The 21,595-nt window shown below is 37.6% G+C and overlaps 1 protein-coding gene across 2 annotated transcripts; it reads right to left on the bottom strand.

Annotated features, from left to right (window-relative positions):
• Positions 1–13: 13 nt before the first annotated feature.
• Positions 14–19,876, bottom strand: cfap251 (cilia and flagella associated protein 251). Of its 2 annotated transcripts, XM_048188284.1 has the most exons (20): positions 19,359–19,875; positions 18,924–19,064; positions 18,713–18,822; positions 18,176–18,284; positions 17,804–17,884; positions 17,564–17,641; positions 17,446–17,487; positions 17,150–17,352; positions 16,683–16,871; positions 15,757–16,007; positions 15,390–15,541; positions 14,922–15,095; positions 14,642–14,826; positions 11,572–11,686; positions 11,205–11,368; positions 10,376–10,466; positions 2,330–2,473; positions 1,989–2,217; positions 1,432–1,512; positions 14–199 (listed from the first exon to the last, which is right to left on the bottom strand). In XM_048188284.1, exons 1-20 carry the CDS (start codon positions 19,587–19,589, stop codon positions 81–83), a joined length of 2,889 nt encoding a protein of 962 aa, XP_048044241.1. In that variant the 5' UTR covers positions 19,590–19,875; the 3' UTR covers positions 14–80. The 2 variants fall into 2 exon arrangements, with proteins under 2 accessions (XP_048044241.1, XP_048044242.1); XM_048188285.1 differs by lacking the exon at positions 17,564–17,641 and having other exon boundaries at positions 19,359–19,876.
• Between the last annotated feature and the right edge of the window lie 1,719 nt (positions 19,877–21,595).

Raw genomic sequence — 21,595 nt, 5'->3', positions numbered from 1 at the left:
CGACTTGACGAGCTACAAATCAAACAATGCTTTAATTGGATACATTATACGTTTCAGAATGGTTCTGGACACGTAATGTATTATAGATCATGGCTGTGTTCTTGATCAAATTCCTGGGTGGCTGCAGAAAACCCCAAGACATCTGTGGCAAATGTCCCCATGGTAATTTTAGGGGGTAGCACACTTTCCAGCAGAGACTCTGAAAGGGACACACACAATAGTTGAGATTAAAACATTGGTACACTTTCGTTACTATTTTAGTCATACAGTCCTTCACCTTGAGAAGTTATCAAACTGTTTCTGGGTCCAAGCCTCAACTCCGTTTCAAATGAGAATACCTCAACAGCTATTTGAGCACTATTTATTTACAGGAATAGTTCACCCAAAAATGAAAATTATCCCATGATTTACTCACCCTCAAGCCATCCTATGTGTATATGACTATCTTCTTTCAGACGAACACAGTCAGAGATATATATACAAATATATTTAGTCATCCAAGGTTTATAATGGTTGTGAATGGGGGGGGGGATTTCTTTTTTTTATCCATCCATAAAAAAATAGAAATCCATACGACGCCAGTGGGTTAATAAAGGCCTTCTGAAACAAAGTGATTCATTTTTGTAAGAAAGTTATGTAGGAGTATTGTAAGCTTAGACACCTCTCGTGGTTCAAACAAGTAGGGCTGTACAACAAATTTAAGCTCCTCTTTTTTTTTTTCTCTTTAAAAATGATCGTTTTAGAATTACAATCCTCTGCGCCTCCGCATTCATCATTACATTGTGTGTCAGGTCAAAGGATACTCTTCTGCTGCAAATCGACTTGTGCATTCTGCGCACGGTTGTCTGCCGGAAGCTAGTTATTTGAGTATATAAAGTTTTAAATATGGATATTTTTCTTACAAAAACGTATCGCTTCCCTTCAGAAGGAGGCCATTATTAACCCACTGAAGTCGTTTGGATTACTTTTTTTTTTTTATGGATGGATGCATTATTTTGGACTTCAGCAGCGGCCCCCCATTCAGAACCATTATAAACTAAGGATATTTTTAAATATATCTCCGATTGTGTTAGTCTGAAACAAGATAGTCAAATACACCTAGGGTGGCTTGATGGTGAGTAAATCATTGGATAATTTTCATTTTTGGGTGAACTATCCCTTTAAGAAGCCAAGGTGTACTCTGGGCTCCCGGTGCTCTGGACACTGATATTTTAACAATTCAGAAAAGATAAATCACTGTCTAGCCAAATTATATTTGAGCACAGAGATAAAGGTTAGGATCTTGATTTTTCAGTAGCGTTACAGCACATTGTGAATGTACATTGGCACTGTTCATTGTTTGCTTTTGGGATCTGATAGAGTGTTTGGACCCGTAAATGTGTCCACTGAAATTTGGCCATCAGTATGGTGACTCACAGGACTTCTACATACCTGTACAACTGCTTCCCTCTGCACTAATACCTAACAGAGTTGTAAAGCATTCAGCCAAGTCATCCTCCGTCATATGTTCACCTGAAATGAACATTAAAGTTACATTAAAGTAATTACTAATTTTTAATCACTTGTTCAAAATTATGCAGCGTAACAAAACTGTCAATATGTCTTCATCAAAAGCTCCTGAATTAGCTTTGTGTTTGTAAATGCTTCAGCAGAAACAGCACAGAATAATTTTGGGAATGTTTGTTTATCAGGTGTTTGTTTTTACTGAGTATATTACAGCATTAACAATTAAATATACATATTGACAGCTTGTGTTGAGTGCCATGAGATAAACAAACAGAAAATATTGTCATGCTGGTCCTGTGAGACATTTGTGAGGTTAACTTTAACCTATAGAAAATATTTTTTCACCGAAACCACAGCTTCTCGTTCTCGCTAACCATGTGTTAGCCAAAATCTTTCTTGGTTAATTTTAATAATCCTTTCTCTGGTATCTCATCAAGTTACCAAAAATAAAGTACTGTTAAAACTCATGAAAACACATTTACCTCTAGCCTGCAGTAACTCCAGCAGTTCGTCTCTGTCAATAGTATACCTGCCCTCCTCGTCTGCCTTTCCAAGCACCTGGAAGGCATTGCACAGCTCCTGTCCGGAAATGCCAGAGGCAGGTCTGTGGTTGATATACAGCTTAATGAACTCCTCCAAATCGATGTCCATCACATAATTTCTGGTCTCAGCATAGCGGCTGAACTTCACCTCATTTTGCATGTCTTCCAGCTTCGACAAAACAAAACACAACCATGTATTGACAAAAGATTGAGTGCTAGTCCACCAAACGATGACAGTTTTGTATGGTAGAGTGAATTGGTGATTGCAACGATGTTTGCACCTCTTGCTCTGTTGGATAGAAGCCAAGCGCTCTCATTAAGAAGGGCACATCAGCTAGAGGGATGCGCGTGGACACAAGCCGTGTTTCCATGGTGTTGAGGTCCTGATTCTGTAGTTGACAATAGTAAAAATATTCCTCCATTTCCTAAAAGACAAACCATAAGAGTTGCTGTCTATTGGTAGGCCTGGTAACAAGCATTATGAAACCTCATAAAATGTTTTTGATTAAGTTACTGTAAAAATGCTATAGTAAGAAATGTTACTATGTTAATTGGCTAACAGTAATTTCCCCTACTAAATGTGAGAAAAAAATGATTTAACCTTACATTTCATGTAAAATATTGTTAAATGCACCATTTTTGGAAGTTAAAAAGAACAAGTTATATCATAATTTACAGTAAAACATCGTAAACGTATGTTCCCAGAATTCACTGTGTGACACTTCACATTGGATGGCATTTTGTTTAAAGGGTTAGTTAATCCAAAAATGAAAATTCTGTTATTAATTACTCACCCTCGTGTTGTTCCACACCCGTAAGACCTTTGAACATAAATTAAGATATTTTTCATAAAATCCGATGGCTCAGTGAGGCCTGCATTGCCAGCAAGATAATTAACACTTTCAGATGCCCAGAAAGCTACTAAAAGACATATTTAAAACAGTTCATGTGACTACAGTGGTTCTACCTTAACCCCCCTAGGGTAAGCAGAACAGAACCAATATATGCAGATATAATTAATGTCAATAATTTGACATGTACACATATTTCAAGTGTGACGACCCGGAGTATCCTCCCTACCTGTTGGTGGCAGACTGCGGGAGTTCTGTGTCGCTTCTGATTGATTGATTGATTGATTAATTAATAGTGATCAGGGGTGTAGAATATATATAAGGACTCAGGGTTGTTTATTGAGGTTAGCTCTCTTGGTGGGGTGGTTCTCCCAGGAGTTGCTCTTGACATCTCTCTCTTTCTTTAGTTATACATTTCTTATATCTTGTAGCTTTAAGACTTAGTTAGTGTTATTTTGTTATTTCCTTTGATATTTTATTTTTCCCTAGACTTACGTTTGTTATTTGTGATTATTGCTATGTTTGTTAAATCAATAAATTAATTTATATTGATTGCACGGTGGTGTGTCATCCCTTTTTTATGTTGTGGCTTGAAACGAGCTGGCCGTAACATAAAATTGGGGGCTCGTCACGGATCGCTACATGTATAAGTAAGTGTATGATGTTTTCAGTGTTCACCTGTGCAAATGAGCAGACTTCAGTTATTTAGTGTGTTCTCAGCTGGGTTGTAAGTAATCCTTCCATCGGGACACTATTTGTTATTTTTGTTTGTTATTTTGCCTTTCTTATTTTTAAAGGTTATTCTGGGCGGAGGTTTTAAATCTCTGTCGGGGGTACGCTTCGGGCTTTTGGTTTAAATGTACCAATTGTCCCAGAGTTTAGCGTTTAAATGCCGCCTCGAGCCCGGTACACCTTTGAAGACTAGGTAGGTTTAGTTAGTTTCATTTAGTGTGTAGTTAGGAACTGAAGTCTCTCATTTTCATTTAAGGTGACATTGTTTGCTGTTTTTTGCGTCCGTGTTGTTTGTAGTGCCTGCCAGTATGAAGATGTTGTGGGGAACGACTTGTGGTAAGTTTGTATTGCATCTATCTTGTAACTGGGCGGATTTTGCAATTTGAGCGTGTTATGCTGCGACGATCCCTGGCGAAGAGGCTTATGGGATTTGTAGTTTCAATGTTGTAGTTTATAGTGGCGTTCTCACATGTGTTTTGTTTGTTAGCCTAACTTCTAGCGTACTAAAAATGCCTTCGGTAGTCGAAGATTTCTTCGCGTTTCCTTCAGAAATATTACTGGAGAGATGCACCAAGGAAGAATTGTTGCAGATTGCAGAGCGTTTTGGCGTGGAGGTGACAAGCAACGACAAGAAGCTTAGAGAAACGCTGATGAACACTGTGAGAAGCGCGCTTTTCGAACGGGGCGTTTTAGAGGTAAGAGCTGAAGTTATTAACCCTGAAGAGTCTTTAACGTCTCCTCTTTTTGATGCTGACAGAAATGTAAAGTTTAGTGAGATGTCTTTGCAAGAAAAGCAGCTATGTGTTGATGTGGAGAAGCTTCGTGCAGAGCGTGACGTTTGTGCTTTGAAAGAGAAAGAGTTGGAGAGAGATGTTGAGGTGAAGAGGTTACAACAACAGTTAGAGATGCGAAAATTGGAGTTGCAGTTTGAAAAAGAAAGGGAAGAAAGACAGTTTCAGTTGAGAAAGCTCGAATTAGAAATGACTGTAAAAACTGTTGAAACTCCACTTTCTGTGTCCTCTAATGAATCCGTCTCTGCTGCACCTGTTTTTGATGTTTTTAAACACATGAGAATGGTACCGCCGTTTTCTGAGAGGGAGGTAGAGAAATATTTTTCTCATTTTGAACGTGTCGCAGAGTCGCTGAAATGGCCCAGAGAATTTTGGACATTATTGCTGCAATGTGTGTTAACAGGGAGAGCACAGGAAGTTTATTCAGCGCTGACTGTTGAGCAAAGCGGTGACTACGAAATTGTTAAATCTGCACTATTGCAAGCATATGAATTAGCACCTGAGGCATATCGTCAGAGATTTAGAAGTTTCTTTAAACCTGAGAAGTGCACTTATCTTGAATTTGCCAGAGAAAAAGAAAATATGTTTGATCGTTGGTGTACCTCGATGAAAGTCACCACTAAAGAACAGCTTAGAGAACTGATTCTTTTGGAAGAGTTTAAACATTGCGTGCCGAATGCTGTCGCTATGTATTTAAATGAGCATAAGGTGAGTAAATTGTCCGATGCTGCTCTCATGGCCGACGAATTTGTTCTTACTCACCGAAGTACGACTAGCCATTTAAATGACTTGCATAAACCTAAGATGAGTGTCTTTGGTAAGAGCAAAGCGACTGTAACACGTCAGAATGTTGTTTCTAGTTCTTCCACTGATCATGCTGTTGCTAATACACGCATAAAAGGTGAGATTGTTTGCTTTTATTGTAAAAAGGCGGGGCATAAAATTTCTGATTGTGCTGTTCTTAAGAAAAAGGAGAGATCTGCTAAAACTGTCGGCTTAATTTCTACATCATGCGAGAACCACAGTCTTGCCCAATCTGTGAAAATACAGCCTAAGCAGAGGGATATCTCTGAGTTGGAGATTGAGGATGTTAAGTGTCATAATGATTATGCACCATTTCTTACAGAGGGGACTGTGTCTTTTCCTGGCTTTGAGAAGACTGTTCCTGTTTGTATCCTTCGAGATACTGGGGCCGCGCAGTCCTTTTTATTGGAAGGACTTCTGCCTTTGTCTGATCGTACTGCTACTGGAACTCATGTACTAGTTAGAGGGTTTGAGATGGGGTTTATGGAAGTTCCTTTACACCGCATACATCTCTCCTCAAAACTGGTGTCGGGTAATGTTGTTGTTGGAGTTCGTGCTGTGCTTCCTGTTCCTGGTGTCACCTTTATACTAGGTAATGATCTAGCAGGAGGAAATGTGTGGGAAAAGTCTGACGGTGGAGTTCCACCTATAGTGGTTCCTGATGTAGACAAAATGGATGTCTCCCCTGACCGTCCTAATTTATTTCCTGCATGTGCCATAACTCGAGCCAAGGCTAAGAAAATGATATCTGATGAAAAGGGAAGTATTCTTAGTGATACTTTTATTTCCTCTGTGAATTCTTCCCAACCAGACCGTAATACTGTGTACACTGATAATGAAGATGTGATTCCTGTGTTTGAGTTACCATCTGTTGTTGACAATGGGGAAAAATCTCGTTCTAAGCCTGAAAGTATATTTTGCTTTGATAATGCTGATGCTTGTTCTTTATCTCCACTGTATAGTGTAACTCGAGATGAATTAATCAAAGAACAGCAGTCGGATTGCACCCTCCAAGATCTTTTTTCTTCAGTGAAGGAAGGAAGTGGTGACCAGAATTCACTTCCTGTCTACTTTCTTCGAGATGGATTGCTCTGTAGACAACAACCTATGAGTTCTGATATTTTAATCAACCCTAGAATTCAAATTGTGGTTCCTGCTACTTTTCGTCAAGCTGTCCTGCAGTTATCTCATGAAGGTGTAGCTGGTCATATGGGTGTACGAAAGACCTATGACAGAATTTTGAGAAAATTCTATTGGCCAAGAATCAAGCGAGATGTAATCAGTTATATACGGTCTTGTCATACGTGTCAAATGACTGGGAAGCCAAACCAGAAAAGTTCCGCTGGCTCCGTTACAGCCTATTGCTGCTGTTACAACTCCCTTCGAACATTTGATCATTGATTGTGTTGGTCCTTTACCGCGATCTAAAGCTGGACATGCTTATCTATTGACGGTAATGTGTCAGTCCACACGCTATCCTGCAGCCTATCCCTTGAGATCAATTACTACCAAATCGGTTTTAAAAGCTCTAACAAGTTTCATGTCTATCTTTGGCATTCCGAAAAATATCCAGTCTGATCAGGGCTCGAACTTTATGTCTCGACATTTCTCTAAAGTCATGAGACAACTTAAAGTAACACATAACATCTCAAGTGCCTATCATCCTCAGAGTCAGGGGGCGCTAGAGAGATTCCATCAGACCCTGAAGTCACTTTTGAGATCTTATTGTGTTGAACTCGACTGTGACTGGGAAGAGGGACTTCCTTGGATGTTATTAGCAATCCGTGAAGTCGTACAAGAGAGCATAGGTTTCAGTCCTAATGAATTGGTGTTTGGACACACTGTCAGGGGCCCTATTGCTGTTCTTGCTGACGAATGGAAGACCTCTGACCCGCCAGAGAATGTTTTAGACTATGTAAGTAGCTTTCGTTATCGACTCTATGAAGCTAGAGCTATTGCCCAAAGAAAACTAGGTAAGTCTCAGGGGAAGATGCAGAGATTGTTTGACCGTAAGGTTAAGCCTAGAGAATTTCAGGTAGGTGACCAAGTGTTGGCTTTATTACCCATTTTGACTAGTCCTTTCCAGGCTAGGTTTACGGGACCCTATACGATCGTGAAATGTTTTCCCAATAACAACTACCTATTAAACACGCCTGATCGCCGAAAGAAAGTGCAGGTTTGTCATATTAACTTATTGAAATCTTATGTGACTCCTGTGACTTTGCTATTTGTTGATGTTGTGTCCACTACTGCAGTTGCTGGTCAGAGCACTTCAGAAATGTCTGAAGAGATGGTGGGACAGTCAGGTCCAGTAGCTATGGAAGAGATGAACGGTCCTTCTCGAGGGGTAGTGGAGGGACGACTTAACAATTCTGAAATTTTTTGTAATTTGTCTTGCCATTTGTCTCATTTGTCTGAGTCGGAAAAGATTGACATAATGAAATTGGTAAGTTCTTTCCCCTCTCTTTTTTCAGATGTCCCCACCCGAACTCATATCATCGAGCATGATATTGATGTCGGTACCGCTCAACCGGTAAAACAACATGCGTATCGAGTAAATCCTATTAAAAGGGAATTACTTCAGAAGGAGGTCGATTATTTACTCGCTCATAACCTGGCAGAACCCAGTTTTAGTTCTTGGAGTTCACCCTGTATTTTAGTGAATAAACCTGATAATACATATCGTTTTTGCACTGACTACAGGAAGCTCAATTCTCTGACAAAACCTGATTGCTATCCTTTACCTAGAATTGATGATTGCGTTGATCGTGTTGGCTCCGCAGAATTCGTCAGTAAGTTCGACCTTCTGAAAGGTTATTGGCAAGTGCCGTTAACATCCCGTGCTAAGGAATTGTCTGCTTTTGTTACACCTGACAGCTTCCTTCAATACACGGTTATGCCTTTTGGGGTCCGAAATGCTCCCGCTACATTCCAGCGGTTGGTGAATAGAGTACTATCTGGGTTGTCAGGGTGCGAGGCATACTTGGATGATGTTGTTTTGTTTAGTTCTTCTTGGTCCGAACACCTTGACCAAATTAGAGAGCTTTTTGTACGTCTGGCCGAAGCCAATTTAACCATTAATCTTGCTAAATGCGAGTTCGGAAAAGCCACTGTGACCTATCTGGGTAAGGTGGTTGGTCGGGGTTTTGTGAAACCAATTGATGCTAAGGTTGATGCTATTGTTAAGTTCCCTATGCCTGCTACCCGTCGTGAACTCCGTCGATTCCTGGGAATGGTAGGCTACTACCGAGGGTTTTGTCAGAATTTTGCTAGTGTTGTTACCCCTTTGACTGACTTATTGAGTCCAAAGAAACCATTTAAGTGGTCAGAACAGTGCCAGTGTGCTTTTGATAATGCTAAAGCCCTTTTAGCCAATGCACCTGTACTTGCTACACCTGATTTTAAGAGGTCTTTTCTCCTTGCAGTAGATGCCAGTGCTTGTGGTGCTGGTGCTGTTCTTTTACAGGAAGATGCTGATGGAATTGAACATCCGGTAAGCTATTTCTCAAAAAAATTTAACCGCCATCAGCAGGCTTATTCTACTATCGAAAAAGAGGCCTTGGCCCTGGTGTTGGCTGTTCAACATTTTGAGGTCTACTTGAGCTCCATTTGTGGCCCCATCATAGTGTATACCGACCACAACCCTTTAACTTTCTTGGACAGAATGCGGGGTAAAAATCAAAGAATCATGAGGTGGAGTCTTACCTTACAGCCTTTTCATCTACAAATTAAGCACATACGAGGCAAGGATAATCTAATTGCCGATGCTCTCTCCCGTGTTTAAAGGGGTTTTTGCGTGGTGTTGGCTGTGCCCTTCTCTTTTCCTCCTTTTCTCTGTCTCTCTTTGATGTCCTAGGGCCCAGGAGATCCAAGAGTGAAATGGAACAGGATTGCAGAGATGAGTATCAGGGGCCTTCATTTTTTTTTTGTGATTATGTATTAATATTTTCTTTTTGTGTTGTTTAAATTTTTGTCGGTTCTTTAGGGAACCTCTTTTTGGAGTGGGAGGTGTGACGACCCGGAGTATCCTCCCTACCTGTTGGTGGCAGACTGCGGGAGTTCTGTGTCGCTTCTGATTGATTGATTGATTGATTAATTAATAGTGATCAGGGGTGTAGAATATATATAAGGACTCAGGGTTGTTTATTGAGGTTAGCTCTCTTGGTGGGGTGGTTCTCCCAGGAGTTGCTCTTGACATCTCTCTCTTTCTTTAGTTATACATTTCTTATATCTTGTAGCTTTAAGACTTAGTTAGTGTTATTTTGTTATTTCCTTTGATATTTTATTTTTCCCTAGACTTACGTTTGTTATTTGTGATTATTGCTATGTTTGTTAAATCAATAAATTAATTTATATTGATTGCACGGTGGTGTGTCATCCCTTTTTTATGTTGTGGCTTGAAACGAGCTGGCCGTAACACAAGAATTACTTTGATTCAGGAGAATCATAAGGCCAATCCTGACTAAAGAGAGGAGGAGCTGGGGATGGAGGAGGGTAATTAGCTCCTGAGAATGCAATAGCTGCTGATAATATTGAAGAGCTTATATATGGATGCTGTGATAGGGGTCGTATTCCTATAGGTAGACGTGAGTCACCTGGGAGTCAGCTGATGCGAGCTCGACTGACGTGACCTGCCAGAACTGATGCTAACTCTGGATTTTATTCAACAATATCTAGTGATGGGCGATTTCAAAACACTGCTTCATGAAGCTTCGAAGCTTTACAAATCTTTTGTTTTGAATCAGTGGTTCAGAGCATGTATCAAACTGCCAAAGCTGGCAATGGAGGCCTCACTGAGCCATTGGATTTTATCAAAAATATCTTAATTTGTGTTCCAAAGATGAACAAAGTTCTTACAGGTGTGGAACGACATGAGGGTGAGTAATAAATGACAGATTTTTCATTTTTGGGTGAACTAATCCTTAATTGTAATTGCACTTAGTAATTGTATTTCTTAGTCTTTATTGCCAGTATATTAGGGTTTTACATGTTGTTCTGTAAATATGTTTACATTTTATTGGATTTTATTCTGTAAAAATGACAGGATTTTTTTAATTTTAGGATGAAAAGATAAATGCCACTGATAGAAATTCTTGACCTAAATACAGGACAATGAAAAAAAGAAAGCATTAAAATAAATATCTCAAACCCTGAAGAACTGTCCATCTCTCCCTCCCTCCAGAAGATCGTAGAAGGGCAGCATGTCTTTCCCTCCAAGACCAGCTGATGCCTCCAATGATCTGCATTTTTGCAAATGAGTGAAAAGCAAAAGCTAATTATGTGACCACATTTTGTGAGGTGACAGACACAATAAGCTGTATATAGTTGAAATTTCTAGTAGGTGTCTACCTTCCAAAACAGCTTTTAAAATTCATGTACAATTATTATTATACACATATATTTTATGACATCATATTAAAGTAATAGTTTACCTAAAAATGAAAATTTTCCCAAAATGTACTCACCCTCTAGTCATCCTAGGTATATATGATTTTCTTCTTTCAGCTGAATACAATCAGAGTTATATTAAATAATATCCTTGCTCTTCCCAACTTTGTAATGGCATTGAATAGTGCCCGTGGTTTTGAAGCTCCAAAAAGCACATCATAAAAGTAATCCATACTTCTCCAGGGGGTTAATAAATGCCTTCTGAAGCAATGCAATGTGTTTTTGTAAGAAAAATATCCCTATTTAAAACTTTATAAACTATAATCACTGGCTTCCGGCAACGGACAAAAACTCGGGCACTATTCAATGCCATTACAAAGCTGGGAAGCCAGGATATTATTAAATATAACTCAGAAGAAAGTCATATACTCCTAGGATGGCTTGAGGGTGAGTAAATTATGGGATAATGTTCATTTTTGGGAGAACTATTCCTTTAATTGAACAACTATGTGATATATTATGACCTAGTAGATAGGTCAACTGCAAAAAACAGTTTACTTTTACATGGGATGAATGTTCTTCAAACTTACGACAAATTGAGCTCCCAGGAAAAGACAGTGCAGTCTTGTCCTCCAGCAGTGAACACATATCTACCATCATAAGAGCAAGCCAGAGTTGAGACGCCTGTTGAGTGACAGATCATTGCAAAGGACTTGTGAGGGTTTCCATCCAGAGGCAGAATCTGAATGCCAACCTACATCAAGGAAAGAAAACAGGAATTAAAAGGAGACTTAAATCATTAAATCATAGTAAAGGAAATAAAACTGGCATAAAGGTTCATGCTGATACCAGCTAAGAGATCTTAGTAAGACATTAAAGAGTAGAGATCATGTTACTGTATTTGTGTAGTTATTATCAAAAGCATGGTTTGTTTATGAGGCCTGAAACACTTTATACCTTATCTTGTGTTATATATGCCATGTAACGAGAATCAGGGTCGCCATCCTTAGATGCAGGTAGGATGGCCATCTTTTTCACTGGAGAACCATAAGAGGGCCCAAAGAGTGTTTTTCTGTGCAGACAAAGCACACCATCACCAACAGATATACAAAAAAAATACCAGGAATTTGTTTATCTTGTCTGATTTTGGATCAGATCAGTTTTTTTTAAAGATTAGAAAAAGGAACTCAGATCTGCAGAGCAACAATATAGTAACAATATAGTAGAGTGAAAAAATATTAAATTTTAAATTCAGCGCTGTTCATATCGGCATAAAATAATTGTACCGTGTAACAGTTAGTTCCAGACCTCGAATTTGATTGGTCGAGCAGCGTTACAAGAGCGCGGCAACAGTTCAGTACAGCACTGAGAGTTTTTACTGTTGGTTTAAAATTCGGCAGTAGGTAGCGAGTCGCTAATGAGCGAGTCATTCAATAATTCACTCTCAGTGATTTATTCACACACACAAATTATTTTTCCAGACAACTAATTTGTTCAAAATGCAGATTCATTTAGGAACGAAAAACTGCTATGGCTTTGTTTGGAAATATTTGCGTAGGCAAAGCAAATACAGATAAATTAGCTAGCACTCTGTCAGAGTTATATTTAGTTTCATTGTGTTTTGGTTTGTTCTCCTTACCCTTGTTAGTTTCCTTGGTTTCTCATGAGTTAATAATTACATTCACCTGTCATCTAATTAGTTCCCTGGTGTATAAGTGTTCCCTGTTTTGATTAGTTTTTTGTTGGTGATTTGTTAACATTATGTGTGGAAAGAGTTTATTTCTCCTGAGATTCTCCTATGTATTTGTACTGTTGGATTAAAGACCAGTTAGAATGAATTCTGGTATTCTTCATGTTGGCTTACCCCCGGACCGTTACACACTACTTACATAATAATACAAACCCGATTCCAAAAAAGTTGGGACACTGTACAAATTGTGAATAAAAAAGGAATGCAATCATTTACAAATCTCATAAACTTATATTTTATTCACAATAGAATATAGATAACATATCAAATGTTGAAAGTGAGACATTTTGAAATGTCATGCCAAATATTGGCTCATTTTGGATTTCATGAGAGCTACACATTCCAAAAAAGTTGGGACAGGTAGCAATAAGAGGCCGGAAAAGTTAAATGTACATATAAGGAACAGCTGGAGGACCAATTTGCAATTTATTAGGTCAATTGGCAACATGATTGGGTATAAAAAGAGCCTCTCAGAGTGGCAGTGTCTCTCAGAAGTCAAGATGGGCAGAGGATCACCAATTCCCCCAATGTTGTGGCAAAAAATAGTGGAGCAATATCAGAAAGGAGTTTCTCAGAGAAAAATTGCAAAGAGTTTGAAGTTATCATCATCTACAGTGCATAATATCATCCAAAGATTCAGAGAATCTGGAACAATCTCTGTGCATAAGGGTCAAGGCCGGAAAACCATACTGGATGCCCGTGATCTTCGGGCCCTTAGACGGCACTGCATCACATACAGGAATGCTACTGTAATGGAAATCACAACATGGGCTCAGGAATACTTCCAGAAAACATTGTCGGTGAACACAATCCACCGTGCCATTTGCCGTTGCCGGCTAAACTCTATAGGTCAAAAAAGAAGCCATATCTAAACATGATCCAAAAGCGCAGGTGTTTTCTCTGGGCCAAGGCTCATTTAAAATGTAATGTGGCAAAGTGGAAAACTGTTCTGTGGTCAGACGAATCAAAATTTGAAGTTCTTTTTGGAAAACTGGGATGCCATGTCATCCAGACTAAAGAGGACAAGGACAACCCAAGTTGTTATCAGCGCTCAGTTCAGAAGCCTGCATCTCTGATGGTATGGGGTTGCATGAGTGCGTGTGGCACGGGCAGCTTACACATCTGGAAAGGCACCATCAATGCTGAAAGGTATATCCAAGTTCTAGAACAACATATGCTCCCATCCAGACGTCATCTCTTTCAGGGAAGACCTTGCATTTTCCAATATGACAATGCCAGACCACATCAATTACAACATCATGGCTGCGTAGGAGAAGGATCCGGGAGGAAGATGCGACAAAGGAGACCTAAGACAGTTGAGCAACTAGAAGCCTGTATTAGACAAGAATGGGACAACATTCCTATTCGTAAACTTGAGCAACTTGTCTCCTCAGTCCCCAGACGTTTGCAGACTGTTATAAAAAGAAGAGGTGATGCCACACAGTGGTAAACATGGCCTTGTCCCAATTTTTTTGAGATGTGTTGATGCCTTTTGTGTTGATGATTTTTCCCTTAAAATGATACATTTTCTCAGTTTAAACATTTGATATGTCATCTATGTTGTATTCTGAATAAAATATTGATATCCACATCATTGCATTCTGTCTTTATTCACAATTTGTACAGTGTCCCAACTTTTTTGGTATCAGGTTTGTATCTAATAGTTAAGAGTTAGACTGTCAAAGAGGACCTTTTTTTTTTTTTTTTATTATTACCTCTTATATTGTGTTTACCCTAGCTATGCGTAAAATTATAATATATTATTTCAGTGTGTATTACTTCAAAAATAGAAGCAATAAAACCAGATTATTTTTCTTCCTTTTGGTCCATTTGGTTGACAGCCTATTTAATTATTTGGAATTCAGGAGAACTGTAAATCCAATTACCTTTATTTGTATTACCTCACTTAACATGTAGTCATCACTAAGTCATTTCCCGTCACTTACGGATGATGACAAATGTACTTCAGATAAAACTTATTTTTCTTTGTCCATAGTCATAACAGAGATGTTTATCTTAACACAATTATTAACTTATTTCCTTTTTGGATCATAAGAATGCAATATTACTAAAAAATCCTTGAAATCCCATTTTATTATCCAATTTAAGTTAGGTTTCCAATTATTTTTTCCATTTTAGTTTATCTACAAATCACATTTAGTCAGAATGGTTTGGCTTTTGCTTTATTTGAAATTCTGCAAAAAACTAATCAACCAGATTGTTGTTTGTTATTTCAGTGACAGTTCTATTTGTTCTGCCAATAAGAAAACTGCAAACCTGCACATTTTGGAGGTAGCATTGAAGAGCTTCATCTTATACAGGTTGGAGGCTGTAAGGAGGAAGTTTTCGGGCGTCAAAGGAGGATACCACACCATGGAGGTGGGCACAGCACTCTGTTCGATCCGATCTGAACTCAAAATCAACAACTCATTTTCACCACTGTTCTGCAGATCATACTCCACCTGTTCAGAAGAGACAGCATAGATGTGATATATTTAACAGAGTTCAACAAGTTAAACACATAGGGAGCAGATCATACAGGAAAACAGGGACTCACCAGCCTGCGATCCATGCCAAGAGAGAGCAGGCGGGGCTGATTGCTGTCTAAATCCACTCCAAACAGCAGGTCCTGAATGGGTTTATAATGTGAGTGGTGCCTGCCCTGGTACTTCCAAATCTCCTGGGCCCCCTCTTTACACTGACGGAGCAATGTCACGCCTTTCCCAGTGTCCTGACATAAGAGAAATACAAATGCAAATATGGATCTTCAAAAAAAATGCCCTCATAAAATTTACTGTTACATTCAAATTTTACACAGTATGAAGTACACAATTTAAAGAGGTTATTTGTCAGTGATTTTTTTAAATATTTATTTTCCCTGAGGCCCACTTAGTAACATGTCTGTGCCAGAAACAGTTATATTTTAGTTTTTCATTTCACATTATTTCACATTGTGACAGGTTCACAAAACAATCTTTGCTGAAATGTGCTTTACAAACAGAACTAAAACAAAAATGCTACTAACCGCAGCAGCCAGGTAGCATGAGTCCTGAGAGAAGGTGAGATGGGTAATGCTGTCCTGACTGTACTGCAAACAATCTTTACCATCACTCTGAAGTGTACAGGCATCAACAATCTGCAAAGCCCCACTGGCAAAGCCCACTGCCAAGTAAAAACCTAGAACAGGGAAAATTCACACAGATAGATGATCTATAATCGCACTTTGTGACATCCTTCATACAAAAAAAGTAGTTTTTAATAGGTGGTATGAATGCAATTTAAGTCACTTCATGTCTGAACAGTCTTAAACTCTTGAATCAGACAATGGATCAATAAAGCTGAGCTAAAACATATTATCTATGAACTGAGTGAGATCTTGTTTTGTAGTTCACCTTGTGGATCGTAGGTAATACACTGGATCTGTTTGTGGGGCCGGAAGACCCTGCTGCAGACCACCTCTTTACTCTCATAATCCCAAACCTTGATTGTGCCGCTGTGGCTGCCCATAGCTACTAGTGGTTGTTTGGGATGGCAGGCAACTGCTTCCAGAGGTTCTGCATGTTCCTTCAGAAGGGTCTGTAGAACATTTCTCTGTGCATTTACATGTACTACAGTTGCACAAGTAGTAGAGAGAACAACATTTCTGTAATTGGAAAGAAGGAGAGAAACATTTTATTGCATTGCAGAGATAGAATATAATAATGTTGCCTCTATAGTTCTGACTCCATCTGATGATGGTATAAAAAGATGCAAAGGGATAGCAGGGATAGAGTTAGTACCATACTTTAAAGGGATAGCTGACCCAAAAATAAAAATCCTGCCATCATTTACTTCCAAACCTCTATGACTTCTCTCTTCTGTAGAACACAAAAGAAGATATTTTGAGAAATGTCTCAGAATTTTTTGTCCATATAAATGGAAGTCAACCATCGCCAGCATTTTTCAAAATATCTTCTTTAATGTTCAGGAGAAGAAATAAAGTCATACAGGTTTAGAACGACATGAGGGTGAGAAAATGATGACAGAATTTTCACTTTTGGGTCAACTATCCCTTTAAGCATACTCACACTGACTAACTTTACTGTCTTTATGTACTCCGTTATACGGATGCGTGCATCCAATCTACACACTGCACTCTTGTTAGCAGTTTTAGCTTTTAACTGATGACTTGAAATATATCTCACACTTATTGCTGAGGTATGTGTCACAACAATTAATTATGGAAACTTTCTTCAAAACATCTTTGAATTAAATAAATCCTAATTAATCCTGACTTGCATTGATCATAATAAATATTAGATCTTTCTGAATTTCTCACCTCATGACAAATGGTTTGGCATCAAGTGTGCAGTCTTTTGGATATCCCAGGCTGCTAGTGGAGGGCTTTTCTTTGGAAAAGGAGATGGATTTGATGGGATCCAAGCTAAGTTCATTGTACAAGTTGATGAGCTTGAGATTTCCATCATAGAATTTGATGTGGCCATTCACGTCGCCTGTTACTATGAAACTTGACAGAGAACAAATGTAGACACGTGTGTATATATATGTGTATATCTATACGTATATATATACATATAGATATGATAATTGCGTAAAATATTGTCAGACAGAAAAAACAAATACATAGCAAAGTGTAACATTCAACAAGTGTAAATGTAATAGGCACAACCTTGCAGTGGCAGGGAGGCTGATGTTTTTTTTAAATCATGATCACCTTATTAGAATTTATTTGAAAAATCTTAATGCACAAATTTGCCATATACTATATCTGTGTGTCATATATACCTGTCAATCAGAGTCAGTACAGTGATCGCTTCCTTCTGGAGAGGCACAAGTTTTATGGCTTTCCTCACTATGGGCTGACAAGAGACAGACTCGGTCTGCTTGTCCCAGAGAACTATATTTCCAGCTGAGGTGGCTGTAAGAGCCTGCACACTGTCGTAGTGGAAGATGGACTGGCTCAGGGAACCTAGCACCATGTTGAATGTCTGAATAGGGACAGATTTGCAAAAGGTCAATGCCAAAAGCAGAGAAAAAAAACTTCACAACAGCATACACAAATTTAACCTTGTTCTGCCAACCTTGTCAGTAATTTCAGGAGCCGAGTATTCCAGATGTCTTTCCTGAGCAACAGAATTCATTGTTATATACAAAGACAACTGAAATAGTAAATCAGGAACACAAATAAATAATTCCTACCCAGTTGTAGAAGAGAACCTGAGTGCTACTGTTGCTAACCAACTGTGTGCTGTCAGAGGGATTGAAAAGTATATGATTCTGGGAAAACATGGAGAATGTTTAAATGATGTTAGATGCATTTAAAGCTGACTGATAACTAGTATTCATAAAGAAAGAATAACATTTTTTTAAATTAAGACATTGCTGCTTTTGTGTTGCCTCAGCATAATAACCACATCAAAACACAGTTTTGCAACATACCTGGCAACCATATTTTGGGCTGAGGTCCACTTGACATTTTGGACTGTCGCTTTCATCTGTCCAGTCCCAAATACACACTCGCTGATGCAAAGAAAGAAAAAGTACATAGGTGAGTGTATTTGTAACCAGTGAAAAAATTCTGTGATTTCATGACCTTTTTATAGTCATCATCTTTATTAAGAACATTTCAGTTAATAAAGGTTTCATTTTCATCTCTCCCTATAGGATCAACACCTCTTTTGGCAAGTTTAGTATGAGTTATGTATGCTGGAAATACATGGCTCCTGGAGGGTGCATCTAAGATGACATAATATATCTACAGTGAGGTTACATAAATGTAGGATAGATAATATAAAACATTATGTTTTACACCTGTACTGTTCCAGCTCCAACAGTCGCCAGATATTTTGAATCCTTTGATAGTGCCAAGGCAGAAACTCCACCCTCTGGATGACAGTCAAACAATGTCCGCACAGGAATCCTACAACACATGTTATGGGTCGGCATGAAATGAAAATTATTTTGTAAATGCATGTTATAGATCTTATTCTGAATGATTCATCCATGTATATGTTTTTTCTTAATCAATTCTTAGTCAAAATGTCTGTTGAAAAAACACACTCTGGAGAAATTCAGCATACATCACCAATCATTTAGTCCACTTAAACAACAACCGACGGATAGAAACAAGTCCTGCTTTAACTTTATTTCCTTTTCAACAATCTGTTTCACTTCGATATACGTCACAATATGGAAGAAAAGATCTGTTGCTGCTTTTGTTTCATCATGACTTTAACAGGTTTTTTGAAAATCATATTTGAGATAAGGCAGATTTACAAAAATAATATAAATATAATCATAAACACATACATATATTCATACATATAAAAATATTTGGGTCAGAGTTACCCTGTATAAGCATCCCATATGATAACAAGACTCTCCCGGCCCATGTCAGCTGTCACAAGCCAACGCCTGTCTTCACTAGCACACAAACAGGTGATTGGACTGCAGTGGCCCTGTAGACACCAAACAGCACAAAAACAACATGTTTAAAATCAAATTTTAGGCTTTAGATAACATTTTACTTTCTTAGTTTGTAGACATATGAGCCTCCTACTTGTAACAGATGCTGAGCATTAGAAGTGTGATCATATATAACAGCAACATGAGCACAAATATACAAGATGACAAGCTTATCTTCATCCTGCAGGCTGAAAACAGGTAGGGTTTGGTTGATCCCATAAGCCCAGTCAAGGACCTGCAATTGCAAAGATCAAAGTTTTAGATACAGGTGTGAATAAAGAAACTAAGGTATAGTGTCAAGACTTTGACAATAATGTGAGTTTTACTTTGCAAGATCATTACTGTTTCTTGTGTTTAGTATTGTTAGCTCCTAAAGAAACTTAATGTAATTATATATATAAAACTCCCATGCATAATACAATATATGACTTCTTGTCATTGTGAAATATAAAATATTTTTAGTTTTAGATACTAATATCTGGACTAAGTAATTCAAGTAAATAAAAGGGTACTTTTATCAAACCATTACCAGTGGGTGAGTTTTGGTTCTGGGCTCCTTGGGAATGACAGTCAATGATGTGGCTGTGTAAACTTGTGACTCCTCAACATCCTCTCTAAGACTGGACAGTTCAGCTCCTCGCACTCCTTCATCTTCATCATCTAATTCTTTCTTCATATGATTATCTACTGCGCTTTTCTGCTCCCTCGCGCCTTCAGTTTCTGCATCTGTCTTATCAGACGTCTCGTTTGCTGTTGACATTGCTCGTTGTGACTTGTAGGAGGAAAGCTGGAGAATTTGATCTCAACCAGAATCACGATGTTACAGATTAAACCGTTAGACTTTCTGCGCGTGTCGGTTAGCCAGGCTAATTTAGTCTTTCTAGTGCCGCAGAAAAAAAAATTACCTATGCTACTATGCTCTTGATTTTTAATAAGACTTGTTTGTAATATTACAAATACGAATGTCTCGAACATATATACGATGAAGTTGTTCTTTACCTATTCAGTCTAATTACCCACGCATCACGTTGCTAAGATACGGTCACGTGGGAGGGCAAGCTTTGCCCTCATAAAAGGAAGTAAAGTAGGCTACTGGAGAAAGAGTGTAATAATAGGAAATGTATCTACATTAAAATGTTGAAACCAGATGAGCGGCTTAATATTTAGAAGAAAATCGTGAACCTTTTCTTAAGGATTCTTTGATAAATTCTTTGATAAAAACATAATTTATTTTAATTTTAATCCTAGCTGAATAAAAGTATTTATTTAAAAAAATCTTACTAGCACCAAACTTTTGAACGTTTTTTGTGTGTGTGTGTGTATATATATATATATATATATATATATATATATATATATATATATATATATATATATATATATAGTATTTTTTAATAGCTGTTTGGTAATCAAGAAATGAAAAATGAAATGAAACACTGGCATACACACACACACAAATATATATATATAGGCTATATAGTACAGTCCAAAAGTTTGGAACCACTAAGATTTTTAATGTTTTTAAAAAAAGTTTCGTCTGCTCACCAAGGCTACATTTATTTAATTAAAAATACAGTAAAAACAGTAATATTGTGAAATATTATTACAATTTAAAATAACTGTTTTCTATTTGAATATATTTCACAAAGTAATTTATTCCTGTGATGGCAAAGCTGAATTTTCAGCATCATTACTCCAGTCTTCAGTGTCACATGATCCTTCAGAAATCATTCTAATATGCTGATCTGCTGCTCAAGAAACATTTAATGTGTACAATTGTACAAAATATTTGTGTACATTTTTTTTTTTCAGGATTATTTGATGAATAGAAAGTTCAAAAGAACAGTGTTTATCTGAAATCTAATCTTTTGTAACATTATAAATGTCTTTACTGCCACTTTTGATTGATTTAATGCATCCTTGCTGAATAAAAGTATTCATTTCTTTAATTTCTTTTCAAAAAAATAAAAATAAAAATTCTTACTGACCCCAAACTTTTGAACGGTAGTGTATAATGCTACAGAAGCTTTGTATTTCAGATAACTGCTGTTCTTTTGAACTTTCTATTCATCAAGGAATCCTGAAAAAATGTTTTCAACATTGAAAATAATCATAAATGTTTATTGAGCAGCAAATCAGCATATTAGAATGATTTCTGAAGGATCGTGTGACACTGAAGACTGGAGTAATGATGCTGAAAATTCAGCTTTGCATCACAGGAATAAATTACTTTGTGAAATATATTCAAATAGAAAACAGTTATTTTAAATTGTAATAATATTTCACAATATTACTGTTTTTACTGTATTTTTAATTAAATAAATGTAGCCTTGGTGAGCAGACGAAACTTCTTTTAAAAACATTAAAAATCTTAGTGGTTCCAAACTTTTGGACTGTACTGTATATATGCCAGTGTTTCATTTCATTTTTCATTTCTTGATTACCAAACAGCTATTAAAAAATACTGTATATGTATTATGCCAGTTTAGAGTCACATCACATGTCTAAAAACAACATACACAACCATTGCTAGAGTTTCACTGCAATTGGACTTTTTAATTCAGAATATTTACTGAGATGTAGCCCTTTTACACTGTGTTCCAAATTATTATGCAAGTGACATACCAGTAGGATTTCAGTACAATATACACTCAGACTTGTAAAGAATACGTTCCGATAGGTTTAGAAATACATTTTCAAACAGTTTTATTGCTGTGGAGTTTTTTGCAGCATGTGATAGTGTTTTGTCCTGCATGAAAATCCTTT

The sequence above is a fragment of the Megalobrama amblycephala genome, linkage group LG4 (genome assembly GCF_018812025.1).
Source record: "Megalobrama amblycephala isolate DHTTF-2021 linkage group LG4, ASM1881202v1, whole genome shotgun sequence".
Classification (NCBI taxonomy): Eukaryota; Metazoa; Chordata; class Actinopteri; order Cypriniformes; family Xenocyprididae; genus Megalobrama; species Megalobrama amblycephala.
This window is presented reverse-complemented; position numbering and strand designations above follow the sequence as displayed.